The sequence below is a fragment of the Vigna unguiculata genome, chromosome 4 (genome assembly GCF_004118075.2).
Source record: "Vigna unguiculata cultivar IT97K-499-35 chromosome 4, ASM411807v1, whole genome shotgun sequence".
Taxonomy (NCBI): Eukaryota; Viridiplantae; Streptophyta; class Magnoliopsida; order Fabales; family Fabaceae; genus Vigna; species Vigna unguiculata.
The window spans coordinates 23,625,462-23,649,263 of NC_040282.1; the positions used below are offsets into that span (position 1 = coordinate 23,625,462).

A 23,802-nucleotide genomic window follows, 5' to 3' on the forward strand; every position below is an offset into this window, starting at 1 on the left:
TTTAGTGTTTCAACATGTAATTGGTGTTTTATTAAATTATTTGAAACATGACGTGAAATTTTGGTATGGTTGGTACTATCTAAAATTATAGGATTTTGTTTACTGCGTTACACAGACTTGTTGAGCGACAATGAAAAATGAGTTTGACAAAGAGTTAGGGGAGGCCTACTTGCTGGTCAAGTAGACTTTCACTGAATGAATGCTAAACTCGAGTTTGGCAGAGAGAGAAAGGGGAAAAGGGACTCATTGAATGAGTATGTTCTCATTAGAAAATTATACTGAATTTGGTTCCAGTGCTAGACGAGCTAGGCAAGACACCCATTTGTTGAGTGAGTGAACCTCTAGGGGTTGATCGCTGAGCAAGTGTGTGATCTAGCTGGACGAGTCTATAAATTTTAAAGGTGTTGTATTTCAGAAGGAGATTAATTATGAGATTGAGATAAATGTCTAAGAGAGGTATTCCAACATAAATGAAATGTGATATAGTGTTTGGAAGTCGTGATTGGTTGTATGGTCATATAATTCCTAAGGAGGAAGGTTATGGTAAGTAATTCTAGTGTTGCTTTTACTAGGGAAACTCATTTGAAGCTATCCTTACACTTTACTAGACTTTTAGACTCATATAGATGATGAAGTCTAAGTGGTGAAGAGGGAATGAGCTTGTTATAATTGGTTATGGGGTCATGGATTCCTTTTCTTTTAGGCTATAAGGTAACACACCTTGTCACGAGAGGAACGAGGTACAATTACTAGATTGTAACACTTAAGAATTTCACTTTACATGACAAGGCAAAACTTCTAGAGTCGAGTGATGCATAAAATTGGATATTTGGGTTTAGTTATATATATATATATATATATATATATATATATATATATATATATATATATATATATATATATATATATATAGAGAGAGAGAGAGAGAGAGAGAGAGAGGGAGAGAAAGAGTTATCAAAGCGGGTAATCCGGCCCAACCCAGCTCGACCCACTATGGGTTGATGATTTAGTAAGCCAACTCAACCCGGCTCACTTTTTAGCAAGCTAAAAAAATTCGAACCCGGCCTAGCTCACCACGGATTGACGAGTTAAACAGGTTGGCTCACGGATTCACTTAACTAAAAAACATACATTTTTTTATTTTTTTTCAATCAAAACTAAATTGTAATTCTAATTAAAATCTAAATAAACTTTAATACAATCCAAATACAAACCAAAATAAAAAAATACAAATTATTTATGTGTTGGATAAAAAAAAACCTAACATAACCCAAATGTAAAACCCAACTTAATAAAAAAAATAAAAAACACATGGTGACCCTTTTATTTGCGGGTTGGCTCACCAACCCGGCTCACCACGAGTTCAACCCGGGTGAGCCAGATTCTAGATGAGCCGGGTCAAAAATCAACCCGTATTAAAATTTATAAAAAATTTTCAACCCAACCCGGCCCAAACCCATGGTGAGCCGGGTTGGCTCGTGGGTTCCAACCCATTTTGACAGCTATATATATATATATATATATATATATATATATATATATATATATATAGTCTTGTTTTATGATATGTGATGTTGGTTCCTAGTTTGGTTTGTCATATCATTACTATAAGTATTTATGCAATAATTGTTTATCGGGCTAAGTTATCATTAACTTACCCTCATTTGTTTTTTGGCTGTTTGTGTTTCTTTTGCAATGATGATATCACTATCGTTAAGCGATCAAATTACCACTACTTAACTATAACAACTTTAGTATTGCTAAGTTAGTAGTGAACAAACTAGATAGGGTTAAGATAACCCTGAGTCGTCTCTCAATGAATACAAAATTAATTTTAAATATTTGATTCTTATAAAAATTCAATTAAAACTAGTAACTATAAAAATATAGGGTTTTGATATGCAAAGAATGAATGTCACACAAAAAAAGATTGTAAACACAATAATAGTAAATAGGTCAATTCCACTGCTTTTTCAAAATAGGATTCTTCATCGATTATCTAGAGATTATTGTTAAATTAATTCTTGTTGTTGATTTACAAATCAATCAATGTAAAGTCTTAATTCATTTGTTGTCATTCTCACTTTTAATCAAAGTACAATCTCAATTAAAAGTGAGAATTTTTAGATTATCCATAGTAAATTCAATCAAAGTACAGTCTCAATTAAATTTTACTATGTCTAATCATGTTTATTCCTTTGTTTCCTCACCAAATAGAAAACTTAATTAATCAAAGTAAAGTCTTGACTAATTTTAATTAAAGTGATTACCTTTAATGAAAGTACAATCTCAATTATTGGCAAAAACTTATTTAATCACATGAAAGTTTCTAAATAAAATCAAAGTAAAGTCTTAATTGAATTTAAAAACCCTTTAACTCATATGATTAGCATGCGTGTACATTTAAAATCATTATTTTGTATTCAATTAAGAAGCAAAGGACATAGATAAACTAAAACCAAAACAATAATCAAAAGAACAAATATATTAATTCATCTAACCTCAGAATCTAGTTAAGAAATTACAGTGGAATCTACCTTAAAAGCTTAGCCCTCCATGGCTTGGATGGAATACATGATAATATGATGAAGGAAAAAAAAAGGAATGGAAGAACGAGAGAGGTGATGGATGGTTGGTAGTTGCCAAAACAAGAGAATTTCTAAGTGTCTTCTTCTAACCCCTTGGATCTCTTTATATAGGCTTCGATTGGGCTTGGACTTTATCTGTTCTGTTGCTAAAATCTTTTATCTTTATTTCATTAATTAGCAACTTAATTTCTATCTCATTCCCAATTCTGCCCCTCTTGTTTGACTATTTTTGCAATATTGACCAAATTTTGAGTAGAGTTGACTGTTGCTTTGACCATTTGACCTGCTTAACCAACTAACTGCCCTATGAGAGGCTGACACATGGCAGTGTGCTCTCTCTCCAGAATTAGGGTTTGCTTCCTTCGTTGGAGGTGTGATGGTCTTCTCCGTTCTGCATCAGGTTTCGCGTGTTTGAACGCAGCAGGTGCGTGAAGGCTGCTATGGTTGTTGGTGACGCAAACTGCCGCTGGTACCTTCGTCTTCATGGTGGTGCGTCGCGAATCTGGTTGGTTGCGCGAAAGACGCATATCTGTGGTGGCGCGATGTCGAGGTGCAGGAATGGCATGGAGGATCACGTGGAGGTTCAAATAGGTGTGGCTGCCGGCGACGTGAGGTTACTGCGTTTATGTTACACTCATGGTGGATCTGTTCATAGGCTTGACAATGCTATTTTTCGTGGCCGCGCCGCTGTTGGTTCTTGCGAGCGTAACGGTGGTCTACGCCGCAGGTTCACCAATGGTGGTTGGGTTGTTTGCATTCACTGCAGTGATGATGGATGCGTGAAGGTTGTTGCCATGGTTATTGAACTGCGTAAGGAGAAACACGTTGTAGGTTCACGAACAGTGGTGGAGGCGCTGCGTTGCATCACAGATCTTGGTTTCTCTCATGGTGAAGGAGAAAAATAGAGGTTTGTGGTGGCTTCGTGAGTGCAGATCAGTGGTGCATGAGGATCTTCTCACCTCCTCCGACATGGTTGCAAGTGTGTGGATGAACAAGTGCGATGGCTGCGGTGGCTGAAGCTCTGCAAGTGCGACAACAACATGAAAATGGAGGCTAGGGTTTTCATGTGTAAGATGAAGGAAGATGATGACGTAGTAGTGTATGGTTGGCCAGTTTAATGAATGGAGGATCATGACACGTGTCATCATGTGGTTGGTTAGATTAATTAGTGGAGGATTGTCACATGGCATGATCTGGTTGAGTTGAGTTTAAATGGTAGGAGGGGTGCAACTTAGTAGAAACTAGGGGTGTAAAACAGGTTTTTAGGTGGTCCACTTGAAGGAGAGGTGTGTAAATAAAAATTGGGGGTGCATTTAGCTCCTAGCTATTTGTTTCCAGAATTTGCTGATTTTGGACTTATTTTGTAACTTTGAATATTTCAAATCCATACTTTTAATGACCCAAATTAAATTCCAGCTGCATTAACAAACGTCAGAATATCCAATAATATTTTATGCAACTAAAATCAATTTTTATGCCATTTTAAAATTATGTACTCAATAAATTCAATAATCACAAATCCTAATTAAATCAATCCTTAAGGAAAGGAGATTTGGTGATATCCATGTTGATCAAGGCTAGAACGTGTGCTCTCCACATGATTACATCATTAAGAAAGTGTATTTGAAGTTTGCAATTCATATTGTAGACCTTGTAGTATTAATTTGATGTATTTGATCGTTGTTGTGTTTTTTAATCTGTTGAATGGTTTTTCAACAGGTTAAAATGTCTCCTTTAATCTGTTGAATGATTTTTCAACAGGTTAAAAGGTTGGCTGCAATAGTCTTAAATTACAACTAATTCAATCAGTTGATTTATTTTATAATCGACTGATTTCACATAAGTCAAGTGAAATCAACGGATTGATTTGGAAATCAACATGTTGAATGTTGTAATAGTTTGACTATAAGAGCCATGATTTTTGAAAGAGAGTTATTATGGTCCTTTTTGAACACGAAATTGTTCTAGAAACTTGTGGAAACTCTCTTTTTCGTGATCATTCAGACTACAGCAGTTGAAAATTGATCTTGGATTAATTCTTGGAGCTTTTGGCTTGGTTTTGAAGCTTGGAGAAAGTGGTTTGTGGTAGGCTGGGTTGTGCTACCACTGAGGTTTGATCTTTCTCAAGCTTTGTGTGTGTGCTTAGTGGTTTTTCAAGTCTGCAAGAGGGTTCTTGCTGTGTGGTGTGATTTTTGTGTGATTTAAGAGTCTTTTGTGTGGTTTTTGCATATTTTGAAAGTGTAAGGGTGGATACTTTGTAAATCTTTTAAATAGTACAAAGTCAAGCTCAGGTTGCCTTGACTAAACTAGATGTAGCTCAGGTTTGAGTGAACCAGTATAAAAATCTCATGATTTCATCTCCTCTCTAACCTCTCTCTCTTGCATATTCATTTAAAGTTTAAAGAACTTGTGCTTTAATAATCTTTTTCATGTAATTGCATGTTTTCATCACATCTGCAACATTGAGCATGTTTGCATAATCATTTAGAACCTGTCTTGATCATTCTTGTGCATAATTCCTGGTTTAAAACTCAAATATGCATTTCTACATTTTTCCCAGTATTTCAGTCGACTATTTTTCTGTTTCAATCGGTTGATTATACCAGAACATAATTTGTTTAGTAAAATTAATTGATTAACTCTGTTTTTGACCGATTGAAAGTATACAGTTCAGTAGCTTTTGCATCCTAGCTTGGTTATCTAATTAATTCAATTAAAGGTGGTTTTTAGCTTTCAAAGATAGCCTAAATTTTTAACTAGCCAATTCAACCCCCCCTTCTTGGCATTTCAACCATTTCAAAACTAACATTGTGATAACCTATGTACTTTGAAAAATTTTAACCATGAAGGGCTGTAACTACACTATTTTTTATTATGATTATGTTTGCTCAATAATTCAATTGTAGGAACCCAAGATAATAGTAATATTCTATTTTTTTGGGTTGTTACATATTTGGTATCAGAGCAATAATGTTCTTTGGTGATCTATGTGGTTGGGTCTGTGATGCTTGAGTTTGTGTGTTATAAGAGGTTAGAAGGTTTGTCTTTCCTTGTATGAACATAGGTTATGGCACGAAGGCCACCTACCTCTTCACCTTTACCCTCTTCAGACATGCCTAGTTTGGTGAGGGCAATAGAGACCATGGTTGTAGTTTTGCAACAACAAAGTAGAACATGGCACAACAACATCATGCAACTATGCAACAGATGGAAGCTGCGAGGTTAGCAGTTTAAGCCTCTTAACAACAACACCTGATTGCTCTATAACAATCGTAGTTGGGGCTTCTCAACCATCTGAATGGAGTCTAGAGAACTTCTTGAAGAACAATCCTAAACAATTTGATGGAAAGACAAGTTAAACGAGGCCAACTTGTGGACGAAGAATTTGGACAGAGTGTTTGATGTTAAGCGATGCCTCAGGGAGAGTAGGCTAGCTTACATCGTGAATGTGTGATCAGGGAAAAAGAACATTGGTGGGTTAGCATGAAGCTGATCATGGAAGAGAGCGTGGAAATCATTTCTTTGAAGAGCTTCAAGAGAAAGTTCTTGGAAGAGTATTTTCCTGAGAGTGTAAGATACTCAAAGGAGGTGGAGTTTCTTTAGTTGGTTTAGGGAAACATGACCACGACCGAGTACATGAAAAGGTTCAAACACTTAGCCCGCTTTTATACTTTGGCCATGGATGAAGGATGGAGGTGTACGAAGTTCAAGACAGAGCTGAAACATGTGATAAAGGAGTTGGTGATGCCTTGTCTATTAGAGAGTTGCAGTATGATATAAGTGTATCAACTCCAGCTGCTGGTGTTGTGTCTACTTCTTTAGTGTGTGCTAAGTGTGTAGCTATTGTAGAGAGGCACAAGTCAAAGTCAAATTGATATATTTAACTTTACAAAAAAGGGATATAATCTTAAGAATGGATTGATTATCTGTCAATATCGTTATTATAAATTGTGATAAGAGGAGAATGTTGTTTATGAACTCAAAAGAGTTAGAAAGGTTGTCTACATAACAAGTTTTGGGAGAGTTGAAGGAAGGAGTGTCTTGTTATGTGATCTTGATGAATATAGAGGTTAAACAGAAGAAATGGCACAATCAAGCAGTAGTGGTTGAAGAATGTAAGGATGTAATCCTAGATGAATTACCTAGGTTGCCTACAAAGAGGGAAGTTGAGTTCCCCATCATCCTGGTGCCAGGAGCAACACTAGTGTCTTTAACTCCATATCGAATGGCTCTTGTAGAGCTAGAGGAATAGAAAAAGTAGATGAAAGAGTTGGTGGAGAATTATCAAAGCAATGGAGACCACATATGCTGCTAGTAAAGAAGAAGGATGAGAAATCTAGGCTTGTGTGGATTATAGGCAACTGAATAAGCTTATCATCGAGAATAAATACCCTCTCCCAGGGATAAATGACTTAATGGATCAACTACATGGAGTAATGATGTTCTCCAAGATAGGTTTGAGGCCAGGCTACCATCAAATCTTTTTGAAGTTAGAAGATGTGCAAAAGACGACTTTTAGGTCATGTTGTAGGCACTATGAGTATGTTGTGATGCCCTCTGGGTTGACAAACACATCGATGCTATGAGTATATACATGAGTAGAATCTTCAGACTTTTCTTAGATAAGTTTGCTATGGTATTCACCAAAGACACCCTTATCTACTCTAAGACTCAAGAGAAACATGCAAAACATCTTAGGACAATGCTTGACATTTTAAAAGAGAAGCAGTTGTACGCCAAATTGTCTAAATGTAAGTTTTGGATCAAAGGGGTGCAGTTTTTAAGGCATGTGATATCAACTCAGGGGATACCAGTTAATCCTACTAAAGTGGAGGCAATGTTTCATTGGAAATTTCCTAAGAATGCATATGAGATAAGAAGTTTTGTGGGCTTAGCAGGGTACTACTGGAGATTCATTGAAGAATTTCTTAAGATGGTTGCACCCTTGACATAAAGACCAACCATTTGCATGGATTGACAAATGTGAGGAGAGTGTTCAAGAACTCAAGAGTAGGTTTACAAGGGCATCGACTTTGGTAAGCCTTTTGAGGTTTATTGTTACACTTCATATCCAGGGTTGGGATGAGTGCTCATGCAAGAGAAGAGAGTGGTAGCCTATGATTCAAGACAACTAAAGACCCATGAAAGGTTAACTATGAGGGTTGGGATGAGTGGTTACCTTACTCATGACTTGAAGTTAGCTATGATGGATTTTTCCTTAAAGACTTAGAGGCTTTATTTGTATGGAGCAGAGTTCTAGGTGTATAATGATCATAAAAGATTGAAATATCTATTTGATTAGAAGGAGTTAAATATGAGACAATGAATATGGATGAAGTTTTTGAGATAGGGATCCTAGATTCCCTTCCTAGTTTTGGCATATGCTACAAGATGCCTTTGGAAGCCGTTTGAGGATGAGTTATGCCTATCATCCTCAAACGGATGGGCAATCTAAGAGGACTATTCAGTTGCTTGAAGATTTATTGAGGACGTGTGTGTTGAACCATCTTGGTAGCTAGGATGAGGTTATATTCTTGGCGAAGTTCACCTATAATAACTGCCTTATGCTCTATAAAGTTCTCTTCTAAGTTCATTGGACCTTTCAAATCTTGTGGAGGATAGGTCCAATAGCTTATGAGGATGCTTTAGCTCCCCAATTGTCAAGACTGCACAGTGTGTTTCATGTGTCACTATTAAGGAAGTATGTGCCAGATCCTACATGTTTTGGAGGTACATGAGGTGCAAGTAAGGGAAGACTTTTATGTGGATGTACAATGAGTGAGAATAGATGAGCGTAAGATCAAGTAGCTTAAAGGAAAGACAATTAGTTTTAATAGGGTGTTGTGGGATTCTAGAACAGGAGATGTGACATGGGAGTTAGAAGAGGACATGAGAGAATTTTATCCTTATCTTTTCCTTGGTGAGTAAATTTTCGAGGTCGAAAATTTTTCTTGTTGGGAGAATGTGAGAACTTAGAACATGACTTTAAAGTAATGGTGGCTTTTATGAAAAGAGAACATTGCAATATTTTAATAATAAAAGGTTTAAACTATATATAGATTTCTAAGAACTGAAGTTCATTTATATAAAACTACTACCTCTCTAAAGATTCTCTCTTGATTTTCTCTCTACCCTCTCTCTAAATTTCTGACCACCTATTTGAAGATCTAGGACCATATGAGCTATTTGAGGAGCTATACGTAACCATCCAATCAAAGAGTCAAATAAAATAAGTTTTTATTTTGCCCTCTTTTAGGTGCTTTAACTCTTGGGTTGTATGTGAGCCCTAGGGTGATGTATGTGACTCAAGGTTGGTCTTGATAAATCTTTATTGCTCTACAGTCATAGTGTGATGCTTAAAACTATAATTGGGATTTGTTCGATTGTTTAAGTGATTATGTGTTGTACAGAGCTCTAGGGAAAAACTATGTGAGGAAGGGAATTTGTCTTAGGTGAGGGAAGCTAATTTTAGTTGTTTTATGATTGATTCTCATTGTAGTGATTTGTTGTATATTGAATTTGTGATTTTGACACTAGAAGTATGACTTATTTTTGAACTATGTTGGCTAAATTGTATGTGAAAAACTTGGTGCGTATGGAAGCTCTCAAATATGTTAAATTTGGAATTTAGATACATTGTGATACAAAATTGTGGAATTGATCTTTTGACTGAGTTTGGTGTTTCAACTTGTAATTCGTGTTTTATTGAATTGTTTGAAACATGAGTTGAACTTTTGGTATGGTTGATATTGTATAAATTGTAGGAATTTATTGTCTATGTTATGCAGACTCGTTGGTGAGCCTCAACCTTGCTGAGTGACAATAAAAAACGAGTTTGATAGAGAGTCAGGTGAGTAGACTCTCGTTGAGTGAACGCCAAACTCGTGTTCGACAAAGAGTTAGGGGATAGGGGATTTGCGGAGCGAGTTTGTTCTCGTTAGACGAATTATCCTGAATTTGGTTCCTGTGCTGGACTCGTTGGGCAAGAGACATGGTTCTGAGGGAGTGATCCTCTAAGGATTGATTACTTAGCAAGTCTATAAATTTTAAAGGTGTTGTATTTGAGAAGAAGATTGATTATGGGATTGAGATAAATGTCTCAGAGATATTCCAATCACAATGGGCATTGTCATGTTTATATTATGTTTATTTTTATCTTTTTATGGTATTTTTATTGTTATCTTTTCAAATAGTTTATTGTTTATTAAATAATTTTATAAAAGATAAATATTTTATCTTTTATTAAGTAATTAAGATTTTATTTAATAAATTGGAAAAGATAAATATCTGATTTATATTTTGCATATAAATGGAAATCTCATAGATTTAAGAAGTTATCAACAAAATCAATTATTAATATAGTTGGTTACTTTAATTACAAATTCAAGTACAAATTTCAAACACGGTCCAATTCTGAAAGTCTTTAAATTGAAAGCTCTACAAAGTTAAAAATTAACACCCTTTTGAGGAACCTCCCTTTTTGAGGGAGGGAGGAACTTGATCTAAAAAGAGAGACAATAGAGGCACATTCTAGAGGCTAGAAGCATTCATCATTATTTCTAGTGTTCAAAATGTATAGGAGTAACTAACTCCCTTATTCAAGGGGGTTGGACGTAATGTAACTCTACTCTCTGTGATTCTTGCTATTCAATATATTTCTTTTCCATACTCTTGTGTTTTATTTATTTTTTATTTTAACTGTATGATAATTATTGATGCCATATTTGTTGGTTTCTAATAATTGGACACAATATTAGAACCTAGACTAGAATAAAGCAACCAACTAATTGTGCATCTATACATAGAGTACATTCTTAACATGCGAACTTAAGGCTTAGGGTTTTTATTAAAGTTTAGATTTGTCTCTAAGACATTAGGACTTGTAACATAATGGTGTGAATGCTAGAGTTAGGAATTAGAAATACATTAGTATTTTCATATTGATTTAATGCATGAAATCCAACCTCAGTGAAGTCTCTACTGCATTTGTCAATTTCATAATTTAGTTGCTTTCTATAATTTAGAATTTATCTTATTAAAAATTTATTCCTTTTATTATTTTAAAATTTTTAACCTAAATCAGTAAGTAATCATAATTTTCCTAACCAATGCAGATCTCTAGGGATTACGGTATATGGACTTTCAATTTTATTACTTGAACGATTTGGTACACTTGTCAAAATTGTAAGAAGTTTTTCAACATAAATGAAATGAGATATAATGTTTGGATGTCGTGATTGGTTGTATTGGTTGTATGGTCATTTTAGTCCTCAGGAGAAAGGTTATGACAAGTAAGTCTAGTGTTATGCATTTACTAGAGACCTTCATTTGAAACTATCCTTATACTCTCTATTAGACTTTTAGACTCATAAAGGATGAAGTCTAGGTGGTGAAGAGCGAAGAAAGTTCATATAGCAGGTTTTAGGGTCACGGATCCCTTTTCTTTTAGGCTATAAGTGAACTCACCTTATCATGAGAGGAAGGAACCATGTACAATTACTAGATTGTAACATGTAATGATCTCATTTTACATGACAAGACAAAATTCTAAAGTCTGAGTGAATGCATAAATCCAAATATTTAGAACTAGTTTATATATATATATATATATATATATATATATATATATATATATATATATATATATATATATATACATGGGTCTTGTTCTATGATATGTGAAGTCTTAGTTGCTAATTTGGTTTGTTATATCATTGTTATAGGTATTTATGCAATAATTGTTTATGTATACTTAAGTTATCATTAGCTTACCTTCCTTTATTTGTTGGGTGTTTGTGTTTTTTTTGCAATGATTGTTTTTGTGGCGTGAGCAGGCAATGTTGCAGGTGAAGGTGATACTAGCCAATAGGTTTTAGAGTTGTGCTTGAAGTCCTTTGTTTGGATTAAATGTATATATAAACATGAATATGGTGTAGTTATTTAGTGTTGTGTGGTATGAAGGTATGTGATGACTTGTGTACTTTGAAAAACTTTAAATTTTGGAGGACTCTAACTACATTATATTTATATGTTTATGTATTTTTGTTTCATCCATATGACCAAGGTTGCTCAATACTTCAATTGTAGGAACCAAGATAGTAGTAGTATTATATTTTCTTGGATTTTTACACACTCCCTCTAATTTTGGAACTTTAAAAGCAAATTTGATCGGTGTATTAGTGTACTAATCTTCATAAGATGATTCGTGCTCAGGTTTATTTGCTCTTCTTCACCTTTGGTAAGTTACACCTAGACATGATAAGTTCCACATGAAATTCAACGAGTGTAAGGTGTTTTTTCTTACTATCTCTATGGATTATAGCATGGTCTCTTGAAGGCACCTCACCGGTCTAAATTGTAGCCAGGATTGACATGACTTGTTAAGCCTAGAGAAGAGAGCTTTCACTCAAATTGGAATAAAGCTTAAGATTATACACAACATATATCCCATCAAGGGTCGACATAAGGCGCATGAGAATATGTGTTGGCGTAAAACAACCTTAGAGTGCCCTACAAGAGATTTTTAAAATTGGATAGATACTTGATATTCTTGATAAATGTAAAGATTAAAACATTTCTTACAATACAAAATAAAATAAGCTTATAGAAATTCATAAATTTATACTTGATTGCTTAACTCATAAATGTTTTTTTAATTACGTAATCTAAAATACATTTATGGATTTTCAGATTTTATAATTAAAAAATATATTATAAATTACGTAGTCTGGAATATGTTTTCGGATTATGTAATTTAAAATTCATTTCTACTTTCCATGATTTAGAAATGTATTTTGGATTGTATTAAATAATATATTTTCATAATACTTCATAGATGTATCCATATTGTACAATTCAAAATCTGAATTTTATGCTATCTATAATATACTTTTAGATCTAAAATTCACTTTTTATTTTGAGATTGCACAATTCGAAAAATTATGCAATCTAGAATGTTTATAACCTATGAATAATTTGAACATTTCCTAGATCTACATAGGTGTAGAAACAAGGCAGAAAGGTGCCAAAAGAAATCCCTCTTGTTTTAACATACTCAAATCAAACCAGTCGATCCAGCCACTAACTAAATTGCGACCAAAATATCCAAAATTTTGGTCTTATAAGGAAGTAAACTATTTCCCTAAGTTTCAACAGAGTGCAACCAAAAGCAAATCTTAAGTATATATGTATGTGAATAAAATGTAACTTAAATATCTTATCTTCAATCATAATTTAAAAATTTGCTCTCCACTTGATCATGCAATTCAATTCGCGATTCACTAGTTCAATGAGTAACTTGTCAATCTAATACATTAACCAAGTCGATGAACAACATTAATTTTAAGAACTCTATCCAAGACAAGAACTGGTTGCCTTCCAAAATAAATAAGGTAGCTTTAGCAACTTTGCCCTTCCCTTTTACAAATGATCAATTGTTTACTGAAGTATGAATTGAAAATGTAAATGTTTATTTTGTTCTTTTTATAGACTTTTAGTTTTCCAGCAAATGGTACTTTAATCAACTTACTCTCACGCCGACCATGAAAAGGTATATTCGTTGCACCAACAAAAGCTGAGAAAACATACACAGAAAAAAGAACAAAATGAAACCAGAAGGCAGGGAAAACTAAAGTGTTAAAATTATGAAATCATTAGGGTTGAGGTTAACAAAGGTCAAACTCTCAATCAATTCACTTTCTGAAAAACATTGCTGAAAAGTATCAAACATGCACCTCCAAATCCAACTGCCTAACAAGAGCAATACATCTAACTTAAAAAATGAAACATGTCAAATGAGCTTCTTTTCTATTTCTTCTAATTTGACAGGTTTATTTAACAGCCACTGCTTTATATTGCAGGCTAGAGTTACAAGAACAAACTGAGAGAAGCACAGATTCATAATTATTGCTTCAAAAAGGAAAGGATACTTCTCAGGAGGATGCATGGTCAAGTAAACTATGTGAAGAACAAAATAGCAGCATAAAATAAAGAACATGGTTGCTGAGCCCAGATAACTACTAAGGTAATTAGTCTCTCTCACTTTGTGTTGAACAGGTGCATTGAGTATCAGGATAAAGAGGGCAAGCAAAGCCAAATATGCAACAACCAAGTTATCTCGACATATCAGAGGAAACATGGAGAGCATGGCGAATTGTGTGAACCACTTGAAAATAAAAGGCTCTTCAACAGCCAGCAGGGTTGCTGGAAGCAGAGGCAGCAAAATAGACTTCTCATGCACTGTGAGGGCAAAAAGGTGAACAGACAATTTCTCATAAGGTTTTTCTTAATAATTTTTTTTTCATAACTCTGGAATATGAAAGAAAAGAAATACTACCAACCTTGAAAAGAAAACAAGTAAAACGAGAAAGAACTATTCAGCAACGCATAAAGGAAACCTCGATAGCTGGGAGACTTTATTTGCTGAATCATTGAAGGAAGACAGGTTATAACTGTTGCAGTGAAGCTGATAAGCTTCAGGGAATCTGTTGTGAATAATCTTTTCCACTTGATCAGAACAGAAGAGGCACACCAAAAGTTGGCCACGTAATCCTCAAATATTCCCCTTTCAAATGGAGCAAGACGTGAGAGGACCTGTGTTACATGTGCCACATGCCAATAACAAGAGTCCATTATAAGGATCGGAAAATAGTTGAAAAGGCATCTCTGTTGCTTCATGTAATGTATAGGTTTAAACTTGTACTACGGCCACATCTACTTTGATATCCCTCATACTTTAGACCTATTGCTATTACCTCATTTAATGCTTCACATTCCTAGCTTTGGTTGCAAACTTTCACTTCGCCAAATTCATCTATGAATATCATACTTGGCTAAAGATTAATTTTTAATCTTCATATCCCAAAACCGTAGTATGTGGAACTTTTACAAAGCAACACGTTTTAATTATACAATGCCAAACCATAAACATAACACGGATGTGAATAATTTGTAGAAAAGAAATTATTGTTTTTAAACATGCAGTTAGTGGTTGCATGTTTTCTAATATCAAAGACAACATTGTTTAATTTGCAAACATGCTGTTTAATGATGGTTAAACTATCTCTGGACAATGATTTTTAAACTTTCAGTGCATCTACATACATTGATGATAAGATTCAAGAGAAATACAAAGCAGGAAGATCAGGAATCCTCCAGAGAGCACTCAAAGAAATACTAAAAAAACTCAAAGGAGAGATTTAATAATCGAGTGTAATGAAGACACCACTTAAAAAAGTAGAGGCACAAACAACAAGGAAGAAAGAAAAACTATCATGTGGTTCCTATTCTGAAAAAGTTTCACATGCATAGGTAGCTGCAGAAAATTCTGGCATTTTGCTCTAATTAAATAGACTTCAAACCACGTTTAACTCATTCTTCCGGATCCACAACATTAAAAAGAGAAGAAAATCACAGGGAGGACTAACAATGGTATCATCAACGGTCTAGCAGACTCAACACAAAGAGGACGATAAGTAGCTTCCCAACTCCTATGATATACCTTACACAACATTGAAGACATAGACAGATATGATCTCTGCATTTTAGGATTAAAAGCTGAGTGTTGAGATTACAATCCAAATATGTCATAGATCTGCTCCTTTATTTGAAACATTCACCAAATGACGTTAGTACTTCATCTGTGATCCAGAATGCATGGAAACATCCCTTCTAATAGACATATTCAAGGCTCGTGTTACTTGCTAGTAACCAATGTCCAACTTTTCTGTTACTTGCTTAGTAACCAATGTCCCAATGTCCCAATTTGGACGGCATTATTAAAACCAAGACAACTTTTAATTAGTATACTGGTTACTGACTACTCAGCAGATAGGACAAAGGATGCATAGCATTACCAAATTACTAAATCGTAAACATCTAAAGAATTTTAAATGAAAATTAGGAAACAAAATAATTATTTAGGATAATTCTTTGATTCCACAAGTGGCACACAGGCCACAACGATGTAGCATAATCAGGAATAAGCACACTTAAGGTTAAGATCAAATGTTCCAACGTGATAGATAGGATAACATGTCCAGACAGTCAAGATTGTGTCCAACAAATAAATTATGCATTTCTATATCCACATCGAAAAACATTCAGACAGCACAGACATTAAATCAATTTACAGTAGCCTTGAAGATGAAACCCAATCATGACACATTAAGTACAGCCGAGCCAGATTTCGCACAGGTAGGACGGAAACATAAGCAAAAGGCAGGAGGGACATAAATATCTTTTTACTACAAAACGCTCTACCAATTTCTGGACAATCAAATGAAAATTAAATGAAAGTAAACATTATGAAATCTTTGGTCATGCGAAACAAGACAGTAAAAGTAATATTATCGACTTCCATGCAATATGAAACAAAATTAAAAGAATACAAATGCACTTGGAACCAGGCAATGACAACATTGTTACCTCTAAAACAGATTGTGTTGAATATAGATAAGGCCACCATACAGCTGCAAATGTTCCTAAAACCACCAACCCCAGTTTCAAAACCTCAACAATTGGATGTTTCCGCCTAAGGGATTTGCCTAGTAGATGGCTGAAAAATGCAGGTGCAAAATATGCACTCATCTGGAAAAAAATGAAATGCATAAAATAATTACCAATCACTGAAGAAGAGTACACCAAAAGCATGATACCAGATGCAATTATCACTACTTTAGATATAGTACACTCTGTTCTCAGCTTAAAAACGAGCACAACAACCTAATCCATTAGGTCCATTCGCCCTTTTTATGACAACTATATGGTTTTATCAACTAAGGATCATATTCATCAACACAACCAAAAAATTATTGTCACTTTGTGACTTATCATTGACACAAGGCATTAGCAAAGTCACAATGTCATTAAATTGACACGGTAAAATATTTAGAAATTTCATTTGGTTTGAACTAGTGTATAGGCTGATAAGTATATCAGCAATTCAGGGCATGCAAATTAATTAATAAATTATAAGAATCAACCAAGAAAAAAATAATAATCTGCAGAATACAACCAATTGACATTCAATTTAACACCGACTCCAAAAGTAATACAAGAAAAGAGGAAAATCCATACTATCACAATATAAGCACATGTGCAAAATTTGAATACTATCGGGTGAGGTTGAGTTACCACATATTACTCCATAGACTATGTAAAAATAGCTTAAAGAAAAAAGAAAAACAAATGGACAATGATGAAGGAGACTAACCTGTTTATGATTTAGAGCTAGACAATAAAGAACGGAACCCACCAAATCTTTCCCAGAGAGGATAGCAGCAACAGCTCCAATAGTAAAGCCCAAGCTGATGCAGTTGAACTGAAAGACAACAAAATTCAATATTCAAAATTACCGCACTACAAAACCAGTGACTGAAAAATATGCAAAGAATCAAAGGGATTGAACAAGAACGATAGAAGAATTTTCTTTTGAAACCTGAAAATGACCATGATCAATTAAGATCAAACAAGGGCTTAGCAATAGTGCCGCAGTGTGCCAACCTAATTCACTTTTACGGCTCCTAGAAGATTGATTGTAATGAACAACAATAAAATACAAGACAGCCGGAAAGAATATCAGGGCATCGGATGATAACACTGTCCACCTCATAAGTAGTTTTCTGCAGAAGTAAGCACAGCTTCAAAATTGAATAATGATAATATCAAAGTTAAACTTCCCACTACTCAGCAACAAATTGAAAGTAAGAAAATTGTAGCCATCAATAGAATTATAAATACTAATAAGTGGGTTTCGACCTATTTCATTCCTATAAAATCAATTTTTCATTCATTTATATATAATAATTTGGTAGTTATCGTGGGATCTCCAACATATAGACTTTCATTTTTGATCCCTGAAAATTTTGTCCCAATGAGGAAACCTTAAACTATTCAAACTCTTTCCGCATTCTGCTACCCTCACTTGACATAAACGAGTATGAACGAACAAATACAAAAGCTATATGCAGTTCCTTAAGTACTTCCAGTGTTATTCTCCCAAGAGAATTCGTGTTTCACCTCAATAAACTACGTTGATATTTAATCCAAAACCCTAATTATGCAGAACACCGAAGTGACCCACCAATTCAGATTGGAAAATAGGACCAAAAGAACCCAATGAACAAGATCTAATTTTTTCCCTGTACCTAATTCAAAGACTGAATTCTAAACATGATTTGAATTGATGGGTACATCTCAAATTGCAATGACCTAAATACCATTTTGCACTAAATTGGAATTAAAAAAAAAAAAAAAAAAGAGAAGGTAAAATGCTCACCCAAGATAGGACTCATGACCTCTGGAAGTGAAAAGAGAAACGGAATCAGGATGGAAGAAACGTAGAAAACGGCCATGAATGAAACTTTGGTATGCAGTCAAAGGCGGGTAGTCAAGTCCCCAATAGCTCAGATCATTGCTGGAGCTGTTTCTATACCATTCCTTCACTGGAAGATTAGTGGTAATCTCCATCCAATGCCTCTGAGCCTCGTAATCCCCAAACTTTGGAGGGTTAGCAGCACCAGAGTAAGGGTGCAGTGACACTGCCACACGAACCAACAATGCAAACAACCCAATAGTGATGAATACTGTTGGAGTTCCATTCTGAATCAACCACCACCAACAATCACAATCATCACTTGCACTATCCCTAACCTTCTTTGCCTTCCCCATTGCAGAAAATCAACTGGGTTCCATTCACAGAGATCTTCTTTTTCTTGATTAAAACCAAAGCAAAAGAAAATGCCATAGCAGACCCTTTGCTTTTTATTTACCAAACTCAACTATTTTACGAAGAAAACATCTTCCCCGGATTTTTCTTTTAAAATATGTTTACAAATATTTAATAATTAAAATAAATATTTCGAAAATTAAAATTATCTATTTAGTTAATGTATTTTTTTAAGATTATTAATATATATTTATATATATACATATATATATATATATATATATATATATATATATATATATATATATATATATATATATATATATATATATATATTTATAACTATTTAAGAATGATTCTCCCCTTTTCCTAAAACACAGAAAAAGAATAAATTATTTAAATCATTTGAAAACGATAAATATAATTATCAACTAGTGTTTTGTAATTTAGTCTGTGATATAAATTGTTATTATCAATTATAATAGATAAAAAAATTTAATTAATAAAAAATTAAAGAAATAAATAAATATTTAAATAATACATTAGAACTACAAAAATATTTGCAAATTTGAAGTAATAGTTATAAAGGTTATTAATTACAATTTAAGTAATTATTAAGTATTTTTTATATATATCTTGTTAATAAAATTTTAATTTGAAAAAAAAAACTAGATTTACAATTGTTAAATGTAATAGACTTCAACCCATTTTGTATTTTCTTAGGCATGAACACATGAGTCTATTCATATTAGAATTCATCCTACACATCTTTCATTTTAACATAGTATATGGAGTCAGGATAATCGTAACATTCTACTTTTAATAAATTATATTATTTACTTTATTTTTATTCTAAATATAGAGTTAGAAAATTGTGTATTTTTATTAATGTTTTGTATTATATTTAAATATAAAAAAATAAATCAAGTAATTTTTAAAAAACATTAAGAATAAGTAAGATAAAATTAAGAATAAATGACGACAATAATAAATATATATATATATATATATATATATATATATATATATATATATATTACTAAAAAGATAAGTTACTAATATATAAATATATAGGTTAAAAAAGATCTTCTAATCTTAAATTTAAGAGATAAGAAAGGATAAAGAAAAAAATAAATAAGTAAAAAGAAGAAGATGACAGAAAAGTGCAAAAGTAAAGAGGGAAGAGTGATTAGGTAAGAAAAAAAGAAAGATATAAGGTTTATCTCTTCATTAATGAAGAGAATTTTTGCACTAATTACATGTTATCATAAGTGTGCACATGGTTTGCTTATAAAAGAATGAAGTGGAAGAGAAAAAGAAAAGAAAAAGAAAGAAGATAAGGAGATAAAAAGGAATATTATGCACTTAAGGCAAATGTGATCTTACAATTAATATCATATATTCTCCTCTCTAGTTTTATTTCTGTGGTTCCAACTAAGGTTCATCTTGATAACCTCGTTTTCTTTATGGGTCAGTATTTCCAGCTCACGAATCTGCTTCTAGAGCTGCAATGCTCATCTATTGAGTGCCGATATCTTTCGCTAGCATCTGTCAAGGTAAAGGAAGCTATAACTTTTAAATGTTTTTCGAATCATATGACTATTTTGGGTTTTTAAATCGCATTTTATCTGTTGAATGGTGCTTGTGATTTTGTGAACTTGAACTGGATGTGGTTTGGCATTACTTTCTTGGCTTGCATGCACGAATAGTGGAGGAAATCTGATCTTCTCGCCCAAGCAAGTGGGTCTCGCCTAAGCAAGAGTATTAGAAACCCTCCCAAGTTCTTGCGCATGTTGTCGCTCAAGCGACGAGCTCCAGTTTTGAGCGAGAAGTCCATCTCGCTTAGGCGAGGAGGTCTCGCCTAAGCGAGAAAACATGAAAGCCCCGCAATTCCACTGCTTGAACTCTCACCTAGGCGAAAGGAGCTCGCCTAAGCGAGAGAACCTCTCTCGCCTGAGCGAGTGCTTCCCCACCTGAGCGAGATCTGTACAAGGATGTGCTCTAGTGTTGTTGTCTTATATGTTTTGCATGATTGATTGGGTTACCCTATTTAAAGCATGAAGTGTGTGAATAAACATGTATTGTATGATTTATGGGCTGAAATTGATGAGCTTGGTATGAATATGTGTGATGTGATCCTAACAAGGCTTATAGCTTGGGCCAACGCCTAGGCCCAAATCATGCTCAAGGTCCAATCCATGGCCTACATGCATCTCAATCCCAAAGCCCACCAAGAGGCCCAATAACAAGGGGCATGCTCAAAAAGATCCAATTGGGCTTCATCCAAGATGGCCCAAACCCACATGGGCTTGTCGCATTATTTTTATGGGCCAAAGAAATCACCAAGACTTGAAGAAGTGCATCAAAGCCCAATAAAATAGATTTTAAATTGGGCCAATGTTTGGACTTTGCTTTCAATAATGGTGTAAGACATAAAAATAGGTGTTACATGTACAAATGGGCTCGACCCACTAAGAGTCTCCCATAGGCTGTGACTTCCTCATGGATCATGCATCCCAGGGAGCCAAGTCCACACTCCACCCATGCGCCTCCTTCATCCAAGGGCTAAGAGAGTGTCTTCTTTTCCAATTCTTCATCCAAAGTGATGTGATCCCAATAAGGTTTATAGCATTGGGCCAACACCTAGGCCTATTCATTTTAATTTCTTTTATTTTCTTTTATTTTAATTAAATAAAATTTGTTTAATTGAGCTTGTTTTGCTAAATGCAGCTTATTTTCCAAAGCTGCCAAATCTCGAAGACATGGATTTGGGCCTGCGGCCCAATTCTTCATCACATCCATGTTATCTACGCCGTCATCATAACAGCCCACCTTTCTTTTGCTATCCCATGTGTACAAATGTTTTTCTCGGATGGGTCAACCACAATGGCATCTCGTGCAGCACATTATGCATGATGGTGGTGTGGAAAGAAGAGCATCTGCCAAATGATTGGAGCATGGAGAAGCTGCGACAAGCATCAATCGCGTCTTGTATCACAAATTGGGCTTCCAGCCCAATTCCTTCAAAGCTTTCAGCAGCTTAATGTTTTCTGCACACCACCATAATACTTTGAAGCCATAATCTTTCCTTTATTGGGCTTGAGCACCATGATAGCGTTTCTTCATCTTCACGCGTGCAAACCCTCGGCACCATGTTAGGGTTTTGTTTGCGTCAACCTGCGTTTCATCAGCTCACCCAAACCCTAGATTAAGTTTTTACCTCTTAGGGTTTTCGAAACCAGTGAGATTCGAGCCTAAACACCATACACGAACCATTCCGCTGCGTTTTCCCTCGCTTTCTGCGAGATTCAATCGGTAGAACACCGATTGAGAGAGGTTTCTGGCGACTACCGCGACGGAGGAGCCTTATCAAGTGGTATTCAGAGCCACTCAGTTCTCGGCATCGCAAGATAAGCTTCTTATCTCTGCTTGTTTTTCTTCAAATGTTTGATTTCGTCTTGTTCTATATTCGATTGCGTCTTTCCTAATTTGTTACTTTCGTGCTTAATCTGTGCTGGACTTTTGTGCTGAAATTGATTCATTAATATTGTTCAGATTACCTTGAATCAATAACTATGATGTTGAAATGTTTAGCTCGCTCATTCTGTCGCTGAATGCATGTCCGTTAGGGTTTAATTTCAGTTTTGCTTCCTTAGCTTTAAAATTTTATCATCTCATGTTTTGTCTTCGGTAATGTTTCGTTGCTTGATATGTCACTGATTCCATAGAGTTGTCCCTAATTTTTGTGTGCTGTTTCAATTGTAAAATGTGCGTCTAGTATCTCAATTTGTGTTTTGTGGTGTTCTTTAATTGCTATTAGATAATTGGCAATTTTTCTGCAGTGTATGCTTCTAGCTGTTCCTAGTTTTACTCGTGCCTTATTTTTTTTTCATTGTTCTTGTGTTGTTTCTGCCATTCATGTGCTTGCCAAGGATTGTGCTGGCCAAAACTGTCATGTTTCCACTGCTTTGATGATACATCTGCTCTGTTCAGATCGTTTCAGTGGAATTCTAGTTGGTTTTGGTCCACACATAGGCTGTGTTTTTGCTCTTTTGATTGCTTTGTTGCTGTTTGAACTCCATTGCTGGCCTAATTTTTTTTTTGCTTGAATTTGAGCGCTGCATCAGTCAATGTGAGCATTCACGGGCTTCCTGTTTCCTTCTGCAATACAGATTTACTTTGCTCAATTCATGTCCAGATTTTCCACATATTGCTTGGTCATTGGAATCTGAATTCAACACTGCAATTAGTGTCTATTTGCTTTGAATACAAGTACTTTGTTTTCATTTTTTTTGTCTAGTGCTGGTTTAGTTTGTCTAGATCTCTCAAATGTTGCATATCTTACTTGGCCATGTGTGTTTAGATTTGCTTGCTTTTGAATCTGCCTTGTTCAGATCTTGTTCTTACAAGTTGCATCAGTTGGCCTTATTTTGATTCTCCTTGTTGCTTGACTGAATTGTGGAGTGAACATTGGATTCACAGTGAAACATTGCGTTCAATATCAGTTGCTTTGAACCAACAGTTTTTCAATTCTGTTTCAATCAGTTTGTATTCATAGTGCAACTGTTTCATTTGGTTTGAATCACAGCGTCAGTGTTGTTTGCATCCAGTTTTAATGCCTATATCAGTTTCAGTGGTTTCCATATTTTCACTGACTCTTGCTCCATTAATCTCTTCATGTTTTAGATTCAGCTATACCATGTAATTTGTTGAGTTGCAACTGCTATTTTCTCCGAATTTGATAATTGAAATTACTACTTGTTGTTGTGTCATAAATTCAGTTCTACTATATCATTTGTATTGCAGTTCTGTGTGGCAAGCTTCTCTTATCAGATTTTTCACTGCACTAGCCAAGCATACTCTGGTTGCCTATTGTTGTGTCTTGTTTCTTTGTTTCCTTTTTGTTTCTTTCAATTTTTTTAGTTGAATCATTTGCTTTCCATAGTCATATGTATCTGGTTGAGTTGATTTGGGATATATTGTTGTGAAATTTTTTGTGAAAGAAAGAGCATCCCATGTGACCTTGGACTCAAAAACAAAAATCAGTGAACAGAATTGATAGCTGCAACATCTGGAAAAATAGAAATTGATTACTGAATCAAGCACTTTGAGTTCAAAACAGAAAGAAAGAAAGAAACGAGGTTAATTCACAACAGTATGTGTCACTTTCCATGTCAACTATGTTTGCATATGTTATATTCTTGATTCAACTTGTTTTGAGTCTTTGTTTGAGTTTGGTTTTATTCATCTTATTCTAGACACATTCCTTAGGATCCTTTTGTGTGCCACCTTTAATTCTTAGCTTGTTTCTTGCTTGTCTTCTTGGATTATTCCATTCAGTTTGTCATTTAATCTTTCACTTGATGTTGTCCACTTCTTCCATTTGAGCTTTTATTGCTTTTTGCTTTGTTATTCTTATGTGGAAGATTGTGCATGCTCTTGGTTCACTTTGCTTCCAACTCACTGTTTTGGAAATCTTTGTAGGTAAAGCCTCTTCTGGAAGGTGGTGTGGTGAGTGAACCTGTTGGGAGGTACATTGCCGAGAGA

The 23,802-nt window shown here is 34.6% G+C and overlaps 1 protein-coding gene across 2 annotated transcripts; it reads right to left on the reverse strand.

The window, feature by feature from the left end:
• Positions 1 to 13,206: 13,206 nt before the first annotated feature.
• Positions 13,207 to 18,349, reverse strand: LOC114182382 (probable dolichyl pyrophosphate Man9GlcNAc2 alpha-1,3-glucosyltransferase). Of its 2 annotated transcripts, XM_028069255.1 has the most exons (6): positions 17,866 to 18,347; positions 17,026 to 17,209; positions 16,801 to 16,908; positions 16,014 to 16,175; positions 13,928 to 14,180; positions 13,207 to 13,826 (listed from the first exon to the last, which is right to left on the reverse strand). In XM_028069255.1, exons 1-6 carry the CDS (start codon positions 18,255 to 18,257, stop codon positions 13,378 to 13,380), a joined length of 1,548 nt encoding a protein of 515 aa, XP_027925056.1. In that variant the 5' UTR covers positions 18,258 to 18,347; the 3' UTR covers positions 13,207 to 13,377. The 2 variants fall into 2 exon arrangements, with proteins under 2 accessions (XP_027925056.1, XP_027925057.1); XM_028069256.1 differs by lacking the exon at positions 16,014 to 16,175 and having other exon boundaries at positions 17,866 to 18,349.
• Between the last annotated feature and the right edge of the window lie 5,453 nt (positions 18,350 to 23,802).

Bases quoted from the DNA above. Each gene is read 5' to 3' on its own strand.
- LOC114182382 (XM_028069255.1), bottom strand. From the start codon at position 18,257: ATGGGGAAGGCAAAGAAGGTTAGGGATAGTGCAAGTGATGATTGTGAT. The intron at 16,176-16,800 runs GTTAGTCTCCTT...ATTTTTTTCCAG, and splicing joins TAGCTCTAAATCATAAACAG to ATGAGTGCATATTTTGCACC. The intron at 14,181-16,013 runs GTAACAATGTTG...CATGTAACACAG, and splicing joins CAACACAATCTGTTTTAGAG to GTCCTCTCACGTCTTGCTCC.